General features: G+C 40.5%; 2 protein-coding genes across 15 annotated transcripts in view; one reads left to right on the top strand and one right to left on the bottom strand.

Moving 5' to 3' along the window:
• Nucleotides 1-14,887, top strand: part of ALK (ALK receptor tyrosine kinase) — a 682,206-nt gene extending 667,319 nt beyond the window's left edge. Inside the window, exons 27-29 of the mRNA XM_077843727.1 lie at nt 5,513-5,647; nt 6,348-6,438; nt 8,931-14,887. Of these exons, the coding sequence (XP_077699853.1) occupies nt 5,513-5,647; nt 6,348-6,438; nt 8,931-9,617 (913 nt within the window). The 3' untranslated portion in view covers nt 9,618-14,887. The remainder of the gene's footprint in view (nt 1-5,512; nt 5,648-6,347; nt 6,439-8,930) is intronic.
• CLIP4 (CAP-Gly domain containing linker protein family member 4) overlaps nt 1-22,804 on the bottom strand; it is a 100,091-nt gene that overhangs the window by 1,546 nt on the left and 75,741 nt on the right. For 3 of the 14 annotated variants that reach the window (XR_013349494.1, XR_013349490.1, XR_013349491.1), the window contains 3 exons: nt 20,375-20,503; nt 9,317-13,127; nt 7,799-8,205 (listed from right to left, as the gene is read on the bottom strand). Coding sequence is in view for 8 of the 14 variants with exons in the window: in XM_077843718.1 (XP_077699844.1) it covers nt 20,179-20,503 (325 nt within the window). In the remaining 6 variants the exon portion in view is untranslated. Of the gene's footprint in view, nt 1-3,731; nt 3,937-7,798; nt 8,206-9,316; nt 13,128-18,281; nt 20,504-22,804 lie in introns of those variants that run through there. The other 11 variants (XR_013349492.1, XR_013349495.1, XM_077843724.1 and 8 more) reach the window with 11 other exon arrangements.

A 22,804-nucleotide genomic window follows, 5' to 3' on the forward strand; every position in this document is an offset into this window, starting at 1 on the left:
TCCTCAAAACTGTCAAGATCATCAAAAACAAGGTAAGCCAGAGAAGCTGCCAAAGTCAAGAGTAGCCTAAGGAAACATGACAACTACATATGATGTGATATTCTAATGGAGTCCTGGAACAAGAAAAGTAAATTCAGCAAAACCTAGGGAAATCTGAATAAACCTATAAGTTTTAGTTAATAATGACGCCTTAATAGTGGCTCATTAATTGTAACAAATGTACCATATGAATATAAGATGCTAAAAATAGGGAAACTGAATGTGGAGTATATGGGAACTCTGTGCATTATCTGCATCATTTATTTACAATCTAAAATGGTTATCAAGAAATGTATATTTTAACATGATGATAGATATGTAAAAGTAACAGAAAGTTTGGAAGAAAGAGTTGAATACATTTTCTAGAAAATAAAATAAACTAAAAGTAGATGGGATACATAGGAAAGAAAGGGGAAAAAAATTAGGAGGATTAGATTAGACCATTAGGTCCAATTAGTTGACAAATAGGAATCCCAGAAAGAATGTACAGAAGAAATGAAGGGAATAAAAACATCAAAGAAATAATTCAAGAAGATTTTCCAGAACAGAAAGACATACACTTCCAGAATGAACGCATTCAGCAAGTGCCAAGTGCAGTGGATCAAAAGAACCACACAAAAGAAAGTCATCATGGAATTTCAGACCAATGGTGATCAAGATTCCATAAGCTTCTAAGGAGAAAAATAAAATAACCATGGTAAAAAATGGTCAGAGATAAAAACAGATAATCCAAATGGCATTGAATTTCTCAACAGCAACACAGGAAATCAAGAAGACAATGGACAGAAGTCCTCCAAATTGTGAAAGCCTGTGTCAAGATAACATCACAAGATGGAGGAGCCATAATGATCGGAGCCCCCTTTCTGACCCATGTTGGACTATGTGAGCAGAATCCTTTGTTGTTTTAAGTCACTGAGATCTGACTTTCCCAAAACCCAAACCCAGTGGATCTCAGTGTGGTCCTCAGATCAGCAGCACCAGCAGCACCCGGGACATGATGGAATGCTGGAAACACAGGTTCTTAGCCCCACCTCAGGCCTAATGGAACAGGAACTCGGGTGGGGCCCGGTAATGTGTTTTAAGGAGCCCTCCAGGTGATTCCCCCCACACCAGGTTGCAGATAGTAAGTTAGGTAATTAGGTAATTGTCCTGAACACATGTCTATCATATGACCCAGCAATTCTACTTCCAAGTGTCTACATTAGACAGAGGTTGACAACAATGGACTTGGGCAAGGATGTTCATTTGCAACACTGCTTATAATAGAGAAAAAAGCACAGAGCAACCTAAGTATCCCTCAAATGGGGGATGGAATGAACTGTGGTTTACTGGTGTCCTGGAAAACTACTTAGCAATATAAACGAACACGCTAAATCTACATGTAATCAACTTGGATAAATCTCTACCCAGCCTTTAGTGAAAGAAAGACAAGTTCCAGAAAGGGATGGGATGTCATAATATATAATTTTACAATACAAAAATCAAGTATGTATTACAGGTTCTTTACTGGTTATGCTTTTTACACATTGTAACTTCTAACTTCTTTCTAACTCCAATGGGGAAAAGGGAGGTAGGAAGGAGGCGGGGATGGAGGGGTGAGACGTGATTGTATCTACTACATTTCTTCCAAAAGAAAAGGAGACAGGCACAAATAAGAGTTTAACATCTAGGTACATAAGTATCAATTAAATTACATTTCTTTCTTAGAGGAATTATTAAATTATTTCCAATTAGGAAATAACCTTAAAGACATAGGTAAATTGCATAACCTCAGATACTGATGAGTGCCATGGAAACAAAAAGCAGAGGATCAAGAGTGTAGGGGTGGAAGGCCCGAGGGAGGAAACTGTTTAATACAGTTTCGTGTAGAGAAGGCTCCATGGGGGAGGTGACGGTCCAATGCCTGGATGGCAAAAAGATGGAAAGACATGAAAGGCTTTCCAGACTGAGGGGAAAGTCAAGTATAAAAGGTCAATGGCAGCAACAAGATGAACTTGTTTGAAGAAAGAAAACAAGTCTTCAAAGCCAGAGTTAGTGAGCATGGGGGTCAGCGGTAGTTGAGATAGAAGGGCCGGCAGAGGCAAGACATGGAGGGCCAGGGGAACCAGGTTAGGGCATGTGGGCTTTATTTAGTGCACAATGGGATGCCCCTGAAAGGTTGGAACCAGAGTTTGACGGGATCTTTAAATATATATATATCACTGGCTGCCAATGAAAAGAGACGAGAGTGGGATAGGTGAAGATGGGGAAATCCTGCCCACTTCTAGATAAGAGAACAGAGGGGCCAGGCTTAGTGGTGGCAGGGAAAGCCATTTGCAGTGGTGGGACTCAAGCTCTGTCTTGAGGGTGGTTGATAGGACTAACAAAAATGGGCTGTGGAGCGGGAGGTGTGGAAAAGTGAGATCAAGGACAACTCCTAGCTGGCTGCCACTAGAGAGAACAGAGGAAATGAGCTGGGTGTGGAAGGAGCTCTTAAACAAGTCCAGTGTGAGATGCCTGCAAGACAGGCCAGTGGAGATGCTGAGTGGGCTTCTGATCTGTGAGTCTGAAGCTCCCAGGAGAACTACAAGAGACAGTGGGATCAGCTGGCTGGGTATTTGAATACAACATTGTAATCTTCTTTTCGTTTCTTGAAGTATGGTTGACACCTAATGTACAGCACAGTGGTTGGACAAGTCTGCATGCTATGCTGCGCTAACCACAAGCATGGCTACCATCGGTTGCTGTACAGCGTTAGTACAACAGTACTGTTGACTCTACTCCCTCTGCTTTCATCCCCCTGACTCACTCATTCCATAACTGGAAACCATACAGCTCTGGGTCCCCTTTTTCCAAAATCTGTGTTCTACCCTCTACTACATCTCAAGACAATCTTCCAGGTTATGAACAAGGGAAAATAAAATGTAACTTTAAAAGACTGCTAAGCACAGCACAATTCATGATTTTAAAACGTTTTCATCAGATTATCTTCATTGATTCACATTTTTTTAAATAATTTAATCAGCAAGCACTTAACCTGTTTCTATAATCTCAGGCAGAGCAAGTTTAATGCCAAGAGGAGGAAAGTGGGATTTTCTTTAATACTTGTTTTTATTTGACTTTGAATGCTTTAGTGCAAAGTGGTGGGCTCTATTGCTCCTTCTAAGACAGGCTTATAGGTGATTAAAGAACCATCTGGCACACAAAATATAGATTTACTTGATCTGTAGGGTTGCTAGATAAAATAAAAGTTTACCAGTTAAAATTGAATTTCAGATGAACAGTGCATAATTTTTTAGTACAAGTACATCCCATGCAATATTTGCGATGTACTTATATTCTAAAAGTTTTTCTTAAAAAAATAAAAATTAATAAAAGTTTTTCTTGTTTCTCTGGAACAAATTTAACTAGATGTCCTGTATGGTTATTCACTAAATCTGACAACTCTCCTTACCTGAAATTATCAAAGCTCTACGACCAACACTACTTCTTGCTCCTTTGAACTCCAAACCAAGAAAATAAACATCTATTTGCCATCTCCATGCTGGTTCTCTCAAAGGATACTACAATCTATTTCTCTAGCTATGTAGACAGGCAGAAAACAGCTGGAACTCTTGAGGCCTTGCTGCCAGGCTTTTGCATGATTTTGCTTATTTTGTTTTGCCTCGGAGGAAGACAAACCACCAAACAGAGAAAAATAATTATATATGTACCAGGCAATTTGTAGGTAGCAGAGCTGAGAGATCTAATAATGTATTCCAGTCTGTCTCAGATTAATTGTATAATAACCTCTGCTTCAGCCTTCTCACCTGAAAAATATGGAAAATATCTTTGCTCGATGCTCCTCACAAGAGACTTTAAAATTTTGCTGAGCTGATGTACTTTTTGTTCCTTCGGAGATGGAGGAGGTGTAGTTCCCTACAGTTTTTGATAGAATATTTATTAACATTCAAACACTACAACCAAAGACAAAAACAAAAGTAGGCATTTTTTTTGCTAAAAAAGCTAATAACGAAATTAAAGGTTTAAAATAAAAATTTGTCAGAATGTGAAAGGCGATTCTGAAACATGATAGCATCATTTTAAAGCTCATTTAAAACAAATAATAAATGAGAATTCAACTATATTCCTTTAAAAAGAGAAATATCAAAAAAAGTGCCTACCAGATATTAAAACATAGACACACAAAATATAACACAGAATGGTGTCAATGCAAGAAGCAGATGGAAGTGAATAGAGAGCCCGGAAACCTGTTTTTACTCACAAGTCAATAGTAAGGGGAAAAGCATTCTATGAATAGTATTAGAAGAGTGACTGCAAAACAATTCAGTTTAGAACCCTTACTTCACACCATACACCAAACTAAGTTCTCAGATCCAGCTGGAGAGGAGGAACAAATACAACTTAGAAGAAAACAGCAAACACTCATCTAATCTTTGGTGAAGGGAGGATTGCATAATCTATAAAACAGATGGGAGGAAATCACAAAATTTTTTAAAAAATAGATTTGACTACTTGGTAGAATTAGAAAGCAATTGATAGAAGTATTTCAATTTTGGATAAAGGTTAACATCTCTAATAAAGTATGTCTAAAAATCAAAAAGAAACTTGATAAATACCCAAACAATATGTAGATACAAATGGGCAAAAGATACACAATTGATAGAGAAAAAAAGGAAGTGAATTAATAAGTACTTGAGAAACACTCAACCGTGTTATTTATCAAGTCAATAAACATAATTTAAAAGATTCTACCATTTTTTACTTTAAAATCTATAAAAGTTCTTATTTTTTAGAATAGTCAATGTTGATGAGAGTGTCTGATGCACAATGCTGGCTGCTTGACATGTTTGGAGTGTGGAAGTGGACATGATGTGCCAAGAATTTTTCGGTGTTTACATTCTTTTGATCTAGTAATTCAATTAGAATTATCCTAGATTATCTAGATTATCCTAATCCTAAATTTGAAGAATTTGTCCTAAGGAAATTGTCCTTTTAAAAAACACATCACAGATTTGAAAGATATTCATTACAGTTTTTAAATAATTTTAAAATTGAAGACAATATGGAAATGATAAGGCAAATTGTGGCACAACTACTCAATGAAATGTTTTATAGCCATTTCAGATGTTTCTATGAGCACAGAAAATGCTTATGCTATAATGGAAATTGCAAAAACAGTCAAGGTTCAAAATTGCTTTTGAAATATAACTGCAATTATGTAAAAGAAATCGAAGTACAGAAACTTGACTGGAACAAAAAAATAGCATGCTAACAAGGGTTATCTTTTTATGGAGCATCACATGTGGCTACTTTCTCATTCTTTTTTGTTTTTTTTTTTCTCCATATTAAGAATTCTCAATTGTGGAAAGATATGTAATAGAATTTAAATTTTACATCTGTGTGTATGTGTGTCCCTGTAGGAGTATATATCTGTGTGCGTGCCTACTTGTGTATACGTGTACCCATATGATATCTTCTGTCCTGTGCGCAGGTCCTTTGGAGTGCTGCTGTGGGAAATATTTTCTCTTGGATACATGCCATACCCTAGCAAAAGCAACCAGGAAGTTCTGGAGTTCGTCACCAGCGGAGGACGGATGGACCCACCTAAGAACTGTCCTGGGCCTGTGTATGACCCTTTTAGGAACATTTCTACAAGTTGATAGGGACAGTTTTCCTTTTCAAAAAACACTGCAGCCACATATGCATTTTTTGTTTTAAGATGGAGGGGTTGACCTCTTTTAATACACCCCAGGGTAGGGGTGTGTCTGTGACTTCTGTGAGGCGGGTCAGTCTTCCAAGTCCTCGAAAGCAGTAATGTCACGTCTGTAAAGTTATCTACTGTCTGGCTGGAGACTGTGGACTCACCAGGCTCCCACTCCTCAACACCTCCTAGGAATCTGTGTCCCAGACTCCACCCCTGCTGCCCAACACCATCTGTCTTAAGTCTCCTTTAAATATTCCCATTCCCTGCATTTTCTGCTGTCCTGCCTGGCATCACTCACCTCCTTCGCACAAGCAAGGCAGATGGGAAATATAATTAGAATATTCTTCCCCAGAGGTGACTTTAATTCAGAAAAGGAAGGAGAGGGGCCAGATTTCACGTTAACAGCAGGATGTCTGTTAATGAGCTTTGGTGTTCTAGTACCTTTACACCTGGGCACGATTCCTGGGCCCATCAGCAGAGGGCAGCAGATGCCAACCACATGGGACCTAGATAAGTTGTCACTCAAAGACTGCCTCCTCTGGTCCCCCTTAGAAAAATGCTGGGAAAAATGTATGCATCCCTGTTCTCCTAGTTTTAATTAGCGTATTTACTCTTCTTTTAGGTACCGGATAATGACCCAGTGCTGGCAACATCAGCCTGAAGATAGGCCCAACTTTGCCATTATTTTGGAGAGGATTGAATACTGTACCCAGGTATAAACATTTTCCCCCTTGAACCAGTATTTATATGGAAAAGATGGCAAATACCAAACTGTGAAATGAAAGTTAAGCCAGCCAGAAAATGTGAGTTATAATCACGAGGATGATTGCTTATCTATAGTAAGACAACTGGTCCCTCGGTTTGCCCATTTTGTAAATAAATGCTAATTATTACCTCTTCCTTTGCCAACAACATGACACAGCTGCAGAACACCCAATACCATTAGGGAATCAGTTCAAATCACAAGGCTTAAACTAAATGCCTCCTGGGTAGGTAATGGTTTTTTAGACAAAACTGGAGCTTCAGAGAAATATGGGAAACATGTGCTCTCAAATAGCTTATGGTGTGGCTAGAGAGATAATAATGTGAAATAATTAATCGTATATAATTGTTAAATGGGAGGTTCAATGATAAATATTAGAGGGATTCAAGGGAGGAACAAAGTAAGCTGGAGAAATTTTAACATTATCAATAGCATTAGTACAGCATCTAAATACACAGATCACTTTTCATCTATTTCATTTTGTCCTCAGGGAGATACATAAACTATCCCCCTTTTCCAGATGAGTTGAGGCTTAGAGAGGTTTTCCAAGCCTCACGGTTTCCTAGCAGTACCACTGGTCCCTATGCAGATCCTTCTCCCATTTCCTTCAGAAATAACTCGAAATTCTCCCTTTCTACACCATTTTAGCAGACCCTGCCTCCTACTTCAAGAGAGGAGAGCCTGAGAATTCATTACCCTCTTGTCTATGCATGGACGTCCGTTCTCACCATCTTCCCCACCAGTCAGTGGAGGGGGCCGTCCCCTCCCTCAGAGGAGCCCCTGCACCTGCACCACCAGCTTCCCCGGGGACTCTCCCTCCCTCCCTCCGCAGGCAGGATCTCCTCTCCACACATCAGCCTCTCTCCCTCCCTTGGCTCTCATTCTGCCAGGATATCTAACTCCAGAGAGTATTTCGGAAGTCGGGCCAGGCACCACTACCTCCCCAAATCGCCCCATCCTGGTTGTGACTGAAGCCAAATACGTGTTCAAGCCACATCATTCATTCCTAGCACTCCCGCCCTGCTCTTCCAGCAACTTCAGCTCAGAAGTGCGGAGATGGGCCTTTATCTAGATGGACTTCATTTATCAAGTTATGTAGGGTTCTTTCAGAAAACTTGCTCTTCAGTGAATGGCATCTTAGGTTGTTATGTTGTAATTCTAATAGAATATACCCACTTAAATACATATACTTTGGAGTCATTTTTCTCCCAAGTGGATAACGTCCCTCTTAAAAGCAGGTAATTCTGTACAAGCATATTTCTAATGAGTCTCCATAGAGATTAATAATTAACAGGGAAGGAACTAAAGAATAAGAGAAGCAGAAGGTATTTTTATTCTTATACTCTTTACTGATGAATACTGGACCAAAGTGCTCTTCTGCTACACTGACGCAATGGTTTTCCCATTTTGCATAAAATATTAAAGAATTAAATTCCCCCAAGCTTGAGTTTCCTTCCACAGATTTTCTTCATATCTCTGGCAACTGCTTCTGCTTTTCTATATATCCATTGCTTTAAGAATGATCTAGCACAAAGTTGTTTTTGTAAGTGGTTTTCCTCATAGCACTGCAGGACTTCCTGGGCTTCACAAAGGGCCTGGTCAGGTCCAGACCAGATAAAGAACCACTGTGTTTTCTGCACACAGAACGATACGATGATGTAACACAGCAAACATGATAATCAAGTGTAGCCCATCCAAATATGAAAATGGAAGGTAGCTAGGAAGAGAAGAGAGAAACCTTGTGAGCCAACAGTGTGTCTCTCCTCCCCTCCCCTTGTCCCTCATGTGTACACACACGCCGACCTGAAGTCAAACACCCAGATTTTTCTTTTCAGTGGCAGGGAGTTTATTGGGAACAGACTGGGATAAGTTTTTTTTAACTGATTTATAATCTTTTTAAATCCATGAATCTGTCAGATTTTCCCAAAGGTGGTTCCCTGCAAAGTCTTCCCTGATCCCACACCCCCAAGCCAGGCAGTTGGTTGGCTGCATCCCAGCACCTGGCACCTCTAGACGAGTGCTTCCCCTCCACGTCCTTTTTTTTTTTTTTAACCCAGCAGTTTTTTATTGGAGGCCACCCCAGCTCCCAGGAGATGGGGAGAGGCCAGGGTCCACCAGCTGTGGCAGCCTGAGCAGGAGAGGCGGGCAGCACCCCCCGCCAGGGAGGACACCACCGGCATTTCTTCTCAGGGGCAGCTGGTCCTCTGAGCCTTCTTGATTTCCTCTGATAGCGCCTCCTCCAGGGCCCGATAAAAGGATGATTTCCTATTCATCTCCTATTCCCTGGTGCCTCTGAATTAAAATATCCCCAATCAACACTGAATGGTCTCCTCACGTGTAAAATCAGTTTGGATGAGACCATCAGTAAGGTATCAGCTTCCAGATCCAGCAGTTTTGGTCTGTGATTCAACATCGTAATCCGTTTGTTTCTCCTGCCTGTAGGACCCAGATGTGATCAACACTGCTTTGCCCGTAGAGTATGGCCCACTCATGGAAGAGGAGGAGAAGGTGCCCATGAGGCCCCAAGACCCTGAGGGAATTCCTCCTCTACTCGTCTCTCCTCCACAAGCTAAACGGGAGGAAGGGCCAGATCCAGCTGCCCCGCCTCCCCTGCCTTCCACTTCCTCTGGCAAAGCTGCCAAGAAGCCCACGGCTGCGGAGCTCTCTGGTCGAGTCACGAGGGGACCAGCTGTGGAAGGAGGACACGTGAACATGGCATTCTCTCAGTCCAACCCAGCGTCAGAGCTGCACAAAGTCCAGGGATCCAGAAACAAACCCACCAGCCTATGGAACCCAACTTACGGCTCATGGTTTACAGAGAAACCCACCAAAAAGAACAATCCTCCAGCAACGAAGGGGCACCACGACAGGGGGAACCTGGGGCGTGAGGGAAGCTGTACTGTCCCACCTAACGTGGCAGCTGGCAGACTCCCAGGTGCCTCTCTGCTCCTAGAACCATCCTCGCTGACTGCCAGCATGAAGGAAGTGCCTCTGTTCAGGCTGCGTCACTTCCCGTGTGGCAACGTCAACTACGGCTACCAGCAACAGGGCTTACCCTTCGAGGGCACCACCGCGCCCGGAAGCAGCCAGTACGAGGACGCCCTCCTGAAAACCCCACCTGGGCCCTGAGCCCCCTGGCACTCGGGAGCCCCGAGCCCACGGAGGAGGGACAGGTCATCGCTCCTCCACAACCAGAGACCAAATGTCACTTTTCATTTTGTGCCAACTTGTCTTGAAGTGCCACATAAACAGCTGTATTTTCAAAATGCTTTAGAAAACAAGGTTTTGAGCATGGGTTCATCTTACTGTTTCAAAAGAAGAAAATATCATCAAGACGAGTGATGACTACAAGGCCCCAGTTCGGTTGCATAAGGTTTTTATGCATGGTTGATGTCCACTTCCTCCCGCTTCTCTCAGATCGTGTCTGCTCGGCTTCGGTGCGGCAGCACCAGCTGCTCATGTGTCTCCCGGTCGGGAGTCATAGGTGTTTCCTGACCCTGCTGGCGTGGACCCGGACCACTTGAAGGGGGCAGGGAACAGATATAAAGGAGCTACTTGGAACGAGCTGGCATGGGGAAAAGACTCTCTTTACTGGGAAAGGAAAAAAATCATAGACGACTAAGCTGAGATGGCCCTTTAGATGATGTCGGGACGCTTTCGACTGTGTCGATTCACTGATGATTGTAAAAATGTGATGAATAGTTATGGTACCATAGAGAAAATGTGAATACACTAATCTGAACGAAAAGCAGATACTCGGCGTACTTTGAGTATGATAAAGACACAGTGCGTACAGATCCAGAGATTCGAACATCCTGTCAATATACCTCATGCCTTAAGAAAACCCTCCTACCAAGGGGGACTGAGTGCGAGGTTTCCTACTGGATTGAAAATGCAAGATTTGAATTCTTACTTCATTTAACACCTTCCACTAATTAAAATCAACTCTGATCATTTAAAAGCAAAAATGTTCAGCGGCAGTGATAGATCGAAGTGTAGAAACTTGTCCCTTCATGGGCCTAAGTGTCAATACATCCCAGGCCAAAATCTTCCAACAGTTTCCATCATGAAGGTGAACCACACAGACATTTCCACCGGCAGCGGCAGGCGGGTCACTGGAACAACAGGCCCTCAGCGGTCCTGAGAGGGACAGTGTCCGCCCTTCTAGTGTTCCCCTGCCTTCGGCCCTCCTGCAGCATGCGATCCCAGTGTACATGGGGTCATGATTTGTTCAAATATACACAGCATTGTTTAGATAGCTACCAAATGGAGATGGAAACAGAATTTTCCCTCTGGGTGGCAGAGGAAGAGCCGGGCACTGGAGTGTGGAGATGGATGCTGGCATGTGATAGTGGGGGCTCCGAACCTGGTTTTCACAAATAACATTTATTTCCATCAAAGCGAACTGGAAATGTGTTGTTTTACACCCCCGTACTTACACAATAATGCTTTATCAGTGAATTTTCATTTCATTCTTTCTTTCTGCTTCCCTGCCATTCCTTTGCTCAGCTTCCTTCCTGCTGGTGGCTATGCCAAAACATCACTTTGGGAGGAGAGCATTTTTCTTTACTTGCTAGGCTCTAAGCATTCCCAAGCAACAGGACTGTATATATTATAAATATATCTCCACCTTTCCCCCACCTCCTCACTTTCACCTACATCACAAGGCTCCCTGTGGATGTGGGAAAGCCATTCCGTTCCAGGCCAATACTAGCCAAGTGTCCATTCTTTCTGTGGCGGATACCTTGCCCTAGCCGGTGGTCCTGCACATCTTGTAGAAGCACTCCTACCCTGGACACCACTTTTCCTTTATCTTAGCTGCCCAAATAGTTTCACCAGATTACAGATGATGCTGAAACATCAACAAACTCATCTCTAAATAACCATATCAGTAAAGTTTTGGCTCATACCAGGCACAGAAGTAAATAGTCCAATGATACAAACATTAATTCATAAACCACCTAAAGGGGCCCAAGAACGATACTTTGAGAAACACTCTCCTAAAAGATAATGATGGAGGAGCTGACAAGAACTGAGAACAATTTCTCCATTTTATATCTGTAACACCAATAACCAGTTAAACAGGGAGCATGCTACATGGTTAAATAGCCAACTCTTTATGGTCCTTAATGGGGAAGAAAAAAAAAATCGTATCCCTTTCTCTTCTTAAAAACTACAAATCCATTACATTTTTCAGGTTGTGCCTTACTACCACTGAGTTTGATTTGCTGATTCTAATTGTCTTCACTGGTATCAATCTTCATGTAAATGATAGTCAAGTCTTAAAAGCCTGTATACATGGATAAGTAAATAAACAACTCCACACTGAGATATGATGACCTCAAGATGTGTCATTTAACTTGCTGAAAGCCCCAGGTATCACCATGAAATTAACCTGGACTACTGTCCACTCAGTATTGCTCTAACCCATATGGCTATAGCGATTTGTACAGATGCTGTGGATGCCCTTCCTTATTAACTACGATAGAAGAGTCCTACCTAGAGCACAGGCACAATTAGAGTTTATAGAAGCCATGTTAATTAAACTGGAAGCTAGAGTATTTATATTCCATGTCCATAAATAAGCTCATCAAAAGCTCACACCCATACCACTGGGAAACAGTTTGTAAGGGAATGATCAGTTTAATTGATTAATTATTAATATGTGTACCTCAAAATTATAGCAAATCAAAATAGCAGGAATAAACCTAATTTTTTAAAAAGAGTATGATCTACTCAGTGGTCAAAAAACTGGATTCTCTCCCACCAGTTAGGTCGTGAATCCTGGCTCTCCTTGGGGTATTGGACCTGCCTGTACCCATGTGTCCATCTCCAATGAGAATGGATTCTCTTCCTCAGTGTCCCACAATGAGATTACAAACCGTGTGTAAGCACCAGCACTCCCTCGTAGACCTCTTCAATTCCCAAGTGATTTGGGCCGGGCGTGAGGAGAATTTCAAGTCAGAATGTGCCTATACATCCCTGCCTCTCAACCACCAAAGCTCAGTGGGAGCTCTAGCACCCACCCCTCTGGGCCTCTGGTTTCTCTCGTTTGTGCCATGTTTGATTTCATCTGTCACTCACTTCATAACAGGAGTAAAAACCCTACTAGTACCCAGTCCTTTCCAGCCCAAAAGAATGTAAAGACTCTCCCACACTCAGAACTGTTTTTTTTTTTAAATGTCAACAAATAAGCATCACAGAAAAGAAGGTATTTAATCAGCTTGAGTAATTAAAAACAAAAATTTCCGGCATCTTCATTAATACTTGGCAAACTCTCTAACTATAAGTTATTATATAACTGCAGATTAACTTTGACTCCACATGAAATTCTAAGTGATCAGGCTACTTTAATAGATGTTCTCCAATAATAGCAGGATTAACGTTCATACGAGCCTTGTAGACTAAAAACAGGGTGCATATGAATTCAGACCACTCTCCATAACAGACTCCCCATGACAAGATTGATAAAACCGCATGAAGTGTGTTGTCAATCTGTCTTTAGCTAATGACTTCTTAAATAGGTCCCCAAAGAACATACAATTTGACTTTCCTAAGTTCATTGCAGCAGATGGTTCCCTGTGTTGTGCGAACATGCAAAACAAAACCCAGCATTCCCGTAATCCTCCATAGGATGCCCTAAAATAAAAGAGAATTATTGAGAACAAACAGTAAGGCTTCTATTAAGATTCTGTTTTCTTTTGGTATTCTGAGTAGGTGTATTTAATTTTTAAGGAACTATTCAAGTACAAAATTATTTTTAGCTCTAGCTTAACTTTAAAACATTGGAAAAGCTCAGTGTGAGAACAGAATATTACATACAATGGTGGGGGGGGGTGGCGAGAGAAAGAACATGAACTACAGCCACGAAGCTAAAGCAATGATGTCCCCCCTTTGGTACTCAGGAAATGTAAAATGAGTGTGGTACCCCTTCCATGTAAAGATGGCACTACCAGGCTAACCTCAGAAAGGCTGCAAGCACCGAGGCCCACATGAATTACCAGCCCAATGCCCACTTCTCAGATGCCTCTGTTCCACACTCTCCAGCTACCTCCCTACTGCATCCATCTACCAGGACTACTGCCTCCTTGAAAGCAATGACAATTATTTATCCTGCCATCACTCAAATGCTCATTCATAGGCACAAGCTGCTGCTATTAGGTTGAAAAGCAGTCTTATCTCCCTCTAAGCCTCAGCAACTAGTGTATGTTAATAGTCTCTAGAATATTTATACTCTAAGAGATGTTATTTGCCAATGTAGATGAATATCAGATGGAATTTCACCTGATTACAATACTTAGGATGGTTTAGCACTCTGTGCCTTCTTGAGAGACAGCATGCAGATGGGGCAGGAGCTGAGCGCCCCAGGTACTAGACTCCAGCAAGTTCCATGAACTCTCACTTTCTCATTTAACAATACTAGCCATTTGGTCTCAAAACCCATTCCAACTCTGAGGTCAATGATTTTTTTTTAAGATTTTATTTATTTATTCATGAGAGACACAGAGAGAGAGAGAGGCAGAGACACAGGCAGAGGGGAGAAGCAGGCTCCATGCTGGGAACCCGATGTGGGACTCGATCCCGGGTCTCCAGGATCAGGCCCTGGGCTGAAGGCGGCACTAAACCGCTGAGCCACCCAGGCTGCCCTGAGGTCAAGGATTCTGTAAGACTTCACCTCTACGTAAGGCAAATCCCAACCCCTGGTCCACAATCTGTAAACCAGGACTGGTGTGTGGGTGCATGTGTGTTCCTTTCCATAATCTTGACACCTTGACTCTTGAGTCTTAATGCATTCAGAGCCAAAGCAAATTAATTCAGTGTGCCTTCCCAGTGAGCCAAATCATATTTAGTCTTTATACAGAAGTAGACCAGAAAGAAGTGCAGTATCGGTTCTCTGTTTATTCTATTCAAAGATCTCTTTAAAAAATCAGAAAATTATCAACATAGCAAAAAAGTTAATTGGATGGTTTCCTGAAAGAAGCAAAGCTGTAGGACTCTGAGAGTCATGTTTGTTGAATGACTTTATATGCCTTCAGTGTCATACCTCTCATTTAACTTCTGTTATGTCTGCTACAATTGCATATTTACCAGCAAAGTAAAATCATAAAATTTATCTTTGGAAGGTTTGGCACACCTGATATTTCACGATAGGTCTGATGCACTTGCTGTCTTTTGTCAATTTGCACCTCCATCCCCAGAGCCAGATACAAAGCCCAGAATAAGCCACAAGTCTGGCACCAGGAGGCATCTGTAGAGTAAGGTATCCCTAAAACAAGTGTCACGGTCCCATTATGAGAAGGCATTCATTCATCACAGGAGTCCTCTCTCCCAATTACATAGGATTGGAGAGAATCCCTCTTTTCAGGCTTAGAGACACACCTACTGCAACTGGATGGCAATTTTTTGAAACATGTTGTATATAAAATAGCTTTATAGTGAATCTAGAAATAGGAAATCCCCAGAGTCAATTCAAATATCCTACCAAAAGATAAGATTGTGAAAACTGCAGGACAATTTTCTACATTTTAGTACTTCTAATACTTGGGGGGTGGGGGGACAATTTAAGCCCTTTTGCATTATTCCAAATAATACTTGTAAAGTATTTCACAGTTCTCAGAAGAAACGGAGCGATAGTAAAGGCAGGTTCGTTTTGCACACATACGCACCAGTAAGCAGCTAGTGAAGTTTCCTACGAGACAGAAGTTAGTGCAGAGCATCACGCTGCACTCTCCTTGGTCACACACCAGGCAGCGTAAAGTGAGGCCTCCTGAAACTTCAGGCGATTTCATTATTCCCTAAACTCTATTCAAAGAACACTTCAGAAAATTATATTCTTTTAAACTGATATATATAACCTATTGGAATTCTTACTAGAAATTTGCTTTTATTAGCAGGTTTGGTGAAGGCGACTGAGGTTTAAGACCTGACTCTTCTTTTGTTGTCTATAATGCAAAAATCCATTTTCCCTGCCATCGATACAGGACTTTTTGTGCCTATTAAAATTTGTTAAAATCCATCTTAGGATATTCTTTCCAAAGATGCTGGAGAGTAACACCTCTCCTTCAGGACCAGGACTGTTAGGGACAACCACCATCTGGAACATTGCAGACCGAGACTGAAGCTGAATCTCAGGAGTCATATTAGAGAAAGAGTAAAACGAGGGTTGGAAGCTCGATGTATCACTCTATCAGGATTCACTTCTTCATCAGTTTGATTTGTCATGTGAGGAATAATTAGTTCAGTCCTCAAGAAGGTAAGTCCAGTCTGGTTAAAGCCAGCCTGAACTCTGGTGGGCTGGAGCGGAAAGAACTTGGGCGCTAGGAGATTGGCTTCCGCCAAGGAAGACACAGCATCTGGGTATTTACACTTCCTATGCATTAGAAGTGCTTTAAATTCAAATTCAGTGCAGTATAAGTAGATTTCTGAGACTCCCTATTTATTGTCACCTATCCAGTTCAAACAACTCTGACAATCCTGAGACCACATTCCTCCAGACGAAGAAGCCCACAGGTGTGTACATGGGAGGAAATACCTAGTATCTACAGTAGTGGCAAATGTGTCTGTCTGGGTTCATTTAGGATTTTAGAGCTGAATTTAAGCCAAATTTGTGAGCATTTTTTAAATGACACTAGTGATCTTTAGGAAGACATTCTATTTTAAGCTAATAGCCTCAATTTAAACACCTAAAATACCTTTGCTAACATCACTCAGAACTTTACTGCCCCCTTGGCACCATCATGACCACCATACTTTCCCGTGCAGTAAATGATGAAAATGTTGAAACTTGCTGCTGCTTTATAATGAAAATTCTATTCATTGTAAGGTATTCTAAAGGAATAAGAGAAGAAAGGTTCCCATACCTTTCGTGGCCATAAGCAGAAACTCTCCACAAGGGAGAGTCCATAGGCAGAAACTCTGCCTCATTCCTATCAAGCATAATGAAAATACAGTATCGTCAGTAACATGTGCCCACCAACCTAATTCCTTCACATAAACCTTTCCCCTCCTCTTGTGAAAAGGAGCGTTAGCAAAACTTTTGGCAGAGGAAATCCTTTTTGCCTATGCAAAGGCATCATGTTCTCTTCTAATAAAATCTTAATGTGTCCCATTTAACTTGTTCAGCCTACACACGAGCGTCATTAGGAATGTTCGTTGTATATTCGAGCAGCTTATATGTGACATCGTTTGTAAATAAGGGCCTATGTATCAAGGGATACTATTAAATAATTACTAAAGATATATGTGATACTGTGAGTTTTGTATTAACTACTGTATTTGTATTATAAGTATAGTGAAGCACAGGGCATGAAGAAAAATAAAAAATAAATTATCTTCCTGGCTTGCAATGTGGTGATACATAGTATGTCTCAGTCAATCATTTAGATAAAAACTACCCAGTGAGTAGTTACAATTACTAGATATATTTCTTAATTAAGAATGATTCTTAACACACTGGGTCTCTAGTCAATGGTCTATGTGGTTTAAATAGTATTATCACATGTTCTAAGTGGATAGGTCCAAAATGAAACTCCAAAATAAAAATGTCTGGCCCCAGAGACCAACACTGTGCATGTTCAGTATTTGACCATGCATATGACTATGTTCTCTGAATTATCATCCTGTCAAAACAGAAATCCAAAGCCATCCCCAGGGAAAACACACACACACACACACACACACACACACACACACACACACACACACCGGTGATCCTGCTGTTCCTTCCTTCCTTCCTTCCTTCCTCCTACCCAGCACCCAGCACCTTCCTACCTCCTGCATGTCACTGTTCTGGGGGAAAGTCGGACTCACATGATTCTAACCTTCCTTGTCCTCCTCCCTCCCTTACCAAGCACCAATTACCTGTTGCATGGCCTGGTCTCTTGAGGCCACCTGATAATACCCCTACTTTGAACCATCAGTGGCCTTTACTGCCTCTGTTCATTCCACATTCACTGAGCATCTACTATGTACCAAGTATTACTCCAGGTGTCAGGGATAAAGCATGAACCAGTCATATCCATCCCTCCGTCTAGTAAGGGAAGAGAGAAATAAGCAAAAGCCTAGCATGACCAAGTATGGTAAATACTAAGGAGAAAAATAAAACATGAGGGGGTATATACGGTTCTGGAGAGGACGGTGCAAGCGTCTCAGACCAAGACTGCAATGTCTCAGGGTTCAGAGTGGGCAAACATCTGCGTCTGAACACTCTTAAGCACTTAAAAATATTACCACCAAGTTACCTGTGATAGAATGAGGGTAATTATTTATATGTTCTTTAATCCAAATTCAAAGTATTGGGACACCTGGGTGGCTCAGCAGTTGAGCATCTCCCTTTGGCCCAGGACGTGATCCCAGGATCCAGGATCGAGTCCCACATCGGGCTCCTTGTGGGGAGCCTGCTTCTCCCTCAGCCTATGTCTCTGCCTCTTTTTCTCGCTCTCATGAATAAATAAATAAAAATCTAAAAAATAAAAATAAAAAAATTAATTCAAAGTATTCTATCTGAAATAAACAAATGAAATCCCACTGGTATAAAAGAAAGCGAAGCAATTTTAGAAAACTCTAGAAACCCATTCTTCTCTTAAATGGCTATCAAAATGATATAGTAGAAGGGTAGCTAAAAACATAACTTTACTTGTTGAGTAGGAAGCGTGATACTTTTTAAGACTCTAGAAGGGTAGGACAAATCCAAGTCACTGTGTGTGGTAAGACGAAAAAGTTAAGCATGAAGCCCATGCACTCTGAGTTACTGAGAGAAGGGGGAGATGCAGGAAGGGTAATGACAAGATAACATTTCAAAACCAAAACAGCTTCCCTTTTTATTAATGCTCAAGAATTGAACTGTGAATGACATTAATAAGCAAAACACAAATGAAAACACCTAATTTGTAAGTATAGTATATGTAAACATACACAGTATATGGATTTAATGATCCTAATCTAAATATGAGAACAATTGTTTCCCTGACCTTAGAGTTGGCATTACTGTTTCTGAGAGGGTTTCATATTTAACAAGAAGAATTATGGACACCCAAGTTCAGAGCAGTCATGAATTTCATATTAAGGTATAAATAGAGTTTTAAAGAAATAAGCTGTATAATAAAATAAGTTTACTCTTGAATTGCAATACAGGCATTTTCTTCAATCAATAAAAATATTCCTTGATTATAAAGCAGCCATATTTTGCAAATGTATATCAGGAAAATAGCTCTGGCAATATTTGAAATACCACACTTCTTTTTAAAAAGGCAGCAAAGCAACAGAATTTAGACTTTAAATAGTATATTGCAAAATAGTTTAACATATTACTTCTAAGCACAAAGCGAGCTCCAGTTCTAAAGGATACTTTTAATCTTATAAAGTAAACTGTTCCAATATTTCTGTGTAAAGTCTAAATATCTACAGTAAAAGATAAATCTTTACACATAGGACAGAAACATCAATACATATCCACAACACAAATGTTTTACATTGTATCACTCTATTTTGAAGCCTAGTTTGTTAACATGTGCTCCAAAAGAAATACAAAAACATGATACAATTCTGTAGCTTTGTAACAGGCTGAATTCTGCAACAACTGAAAATATAAAAACAGCAAAGATAGCAAACACAACACCAGTTTTATGAATAGAAGCAAAAACAGTGAGAAACCATATACATGTAAATGAATAACTATTATATTCTTCCTAACATCTTAATTTACTCTCTTCTCTTAAATATAATTTTTCTAAATATTTTTCATATCTCAGGAAGAAATAATGGCAAATTTTCCACAAAGATGAAAGTGCATTATGTTTTAAAAGTGCTTCGTGTATATTATAGATATGTCCAATAAGGAATTAGACAAATATGTGCAAAAAATTCCAATTACGACTTGAATTCATAAGCCTAATGACGGGGTTGTTGTTCATTCAGATGGGGCAGTTGCCAACACAGAAGAAAAATCTGTGATTACACACTTTGTATAGAGGAAAGAGCATGAGCCACAGGTCAGGAGACCCACACTCTATTCTTAGCTCTGTTAATCAGCTAATTAAAGCCCCTGGGTAAGAGAAGAGCTGCTCTAGAACTTCCATTTCTCTACCTGTTATTGGCTGAGAGGCTCAGCATAAGAAGGCCCACCCGACTCCAGGATTTTAACATCTCTCTAGATGAGGCATTCCTGAAAGGTCAAATCATTTCACACACACAAAGAAAACTATATGAAAAATACACTAATCATTGAGATGCTATTCTCTTACTATACTTATTAGTACAGAAAGAAAAGCTCCAAAAATACTTGACAGAACAAAGGTCATGTGAATGTCATAGGTTAAAACCAGAGCTTGTGAAAACCCTCATTATGACAGCCTATGAAAAATCCAATATTATGTGCAAAATGAAACAGAGTAAGCAACGTCAGTTGGCTACCTAATGGCACACTTTTTCCCCCTAAGTCTCAGAATTCTCTTGGCTTTAAAGCTTTTTTAAAAGCTCTTAAAAATGCTTATTTTGAACTTGTTTTAAGAGAACCATGATTCCCACAGTTCAGATTTCTAGCTCTCTAAAGGAGTCTCTCTGAATTGTTATAATGGTTTTTAGGAAGATAGCTCTATTTTCAAATCTAAAAGAATGGCTAAATAAACTATTTGCGATGGGCTCTATATTTCATGTATGTATATGAGCTCATTTAGTGTGTCAGAAGTGTGACTCAACAATTCTCATCCACAAGCTTTGACCCATTTATTCCCCGATAGGTTACTCTGCTTGGCCTAACTAAGACTCCGTGGTTGGGCTTACAGGTGAAATAGCGTGTGTCACCCACTGCTCCATCATTCTTCCCCTTGGCACTTCGAAGCTCAAGTCCAAGCCAGATCCCTGAAGCAAAGTCAGTGGGGCCCACGTACCTAACGGTCCCCATCTCATTAGAGCTCGTGAGGAGGACCTGGGACCCCTCGTGCAGCTTCACGCTCCCTTCAACACTTCCAGCGGTGGTGGTGCTGCTCCAGCTGCGGCGCAGGGCAGTTTTAGATCTGCTGGGCAGAAGAGCAAGGGGAACTCTTCACCATGAAAGCAACACAGGCAATTTGTCACATCCATTTCTACCGCCAGATCCACAACTCACTCACAAAGAAAAAATACTGTATGTTCACAACCTGATGGCTTTTATTCTAAATAGCAATATTAGGATATACTTTCATTCAACATTTGAAACATTTTTCTCTCTTGGCTATTTTAATAGTACCCTAACCTGGATTTAAGATTTCACTAGTGATTTCTAAATACACACACACACACACACACACACACACACACTTTTTATTTTCTGTAAAACATCCACTAGAAAAAATATACTTATAACCTGTTTAACTGCTATCAATTATCAAAGCAAAACAACAACAAAAACAAAAACATAGCATTAGGGCTGTGGCAAATTAAAATGATCTTTTGTTCACTTTTTAAATACTTATTTACCTGAAAACAATGTAAAAAACTCCTAATCTATAACTTTATAAATTTATACACACATACACACACACCATGAGTGACACTTAAGGGTTTCCCTACCCTCCCTGCCACTAACAGTAAGGAGGATCTTAGTTTCCAGGAGGACTCCTCTTCTTTCCTCTACAAAATGTGATTTACAAGGCACTTCCTCCTGGCACCTGCCACCAACCTGACCTGATAACAACACTACAGAGCATCCACCCAGGGAACTCATCCAAGACCTCATGCCAGTACTGCCCCAGAGCTTCCTCCTCTGTCACTAAGAAGTTGCTGACCCTGAAAGTCACTCACAACAGAAACATCACCAAGTTCTTGCTGCCATATATCACCTGAGACTTCCCCAAAAAGTTCCCCTGAAACCACCACCAATGGAGCCTCTCACGCTCTATCTGCACACCACTTCTCCTCTGAAAACAAACCCTTCTCCACATCCTCCCTGGTGAGACGATGCAGAACCAACCTGTAACCAAAGCTGCATGGTACCTGAAAGAAGCTGGGTCCTACTTCTCTATTTTATTTCACGTCTCTATTTCCTAATACACTATCACCCACACATCTCATTTCCTTCCATTAACGATCCCATAAGAAAGGAAAACCACTCTAATTTTATGGGCAAGGAAACTGAGGACCAAAGACTTGTCCCAAGCCACATTTGCCAATACATGATAGAATTTTAGTAAGAAAATACAGTGGGAAAAAAGTACTATTTATCACAAATGCACCCATACGATAAAAGGCTAACAAAGAATAGCTAAGACTTATTAGGAAAAGTACAGATCTTTACTGAAGGACATACAAAAGAAACACATACAACCTTTGTTTCTGGATAGAAACATACATGTGTCAGTTCTGTGTAAATTCACCCCCTAGAGGGATACTGTTTGCAACCTCACAAAATCACTCTTTCACATAAAAATGACACCATCTATCATTTCCTGAGCACCTACTATGTGCCAAGCACTTTCCATCTATTATCCTATCCAACCTCACCCAAACCATGGATGTAGATATTCTCTCCCTCCAAACAGAAGAAGAATTTGAGGATCAAAAGAATTAAGCTATTTGCCTATGGTCAGAGAGATGGTGAAGAGGAGGGATGGGGCTCCCATGCAAGGCAGTCCAAGGACAAAGTTCAGGAGCTTACAACCACAAATGGGTATTAGTAATTAAGACAAAACTGAAAAATAGCAATAATGTAAAATAAAATAGCAATAAATGTAAAGCAAAGATTTACATTGCCATTGTGTTAAATTCTAAAGTTACTATAATTAAAACAATGTGGCTCTGGCATAAGAATGTACTTTTACACGACTTAGAAAAATATGCATATTTTTTATGTGATTAAAAAGGAAAATTTCAAATCAGTGGGACAGGAGTGAACATTCAACAAGGGGTGCTGCAAAAAAATAATTTGGGGGAAAAGAATGTGATTCTTACCACTCACTGTATGTTAAAATAAACTCCATATAAATTAAATACCTAAATACATTCTAGGAAAACAGGAAAGAACCAGAAGGAAATAGAGCTGGGTATCTGCCTGAACACACACACACACACACACACACACACACAAACAGGTGGGCAGAGAGGGAAACAGATACATGTATGAAAAGTCTGGCATCAACTATTCGTTAAATTACATTTTTTTTCATTTATTATTATGCCATAGAAATGTTTCCATATCACACAGTCTTTTTAAACACTGCAAAATCCACACTAAGGAAAACTATTAAAGAATATGGGATTTACTAAGGGGAAAAGCTTTCTTTCAAAATGTATGTAAAGTATGAATTGTCCAATTTGGTTGAAAATTCACATATATGCCTTTG

Source organism: Canis aureus, chromosome 12 (assembly GCF_053574225.1).
Source record: "Canis aureus isolate CA01 chromosome 12, VMU_Caureus_v.1.0, whole genome shotgun sequence".
Taxonomy (NCBI): domain Eukaryota; kingdom Metazoa; phylum Chordata; class Mammalia; order Carnivora; family Canidae; genus Canis; species Canis aureus.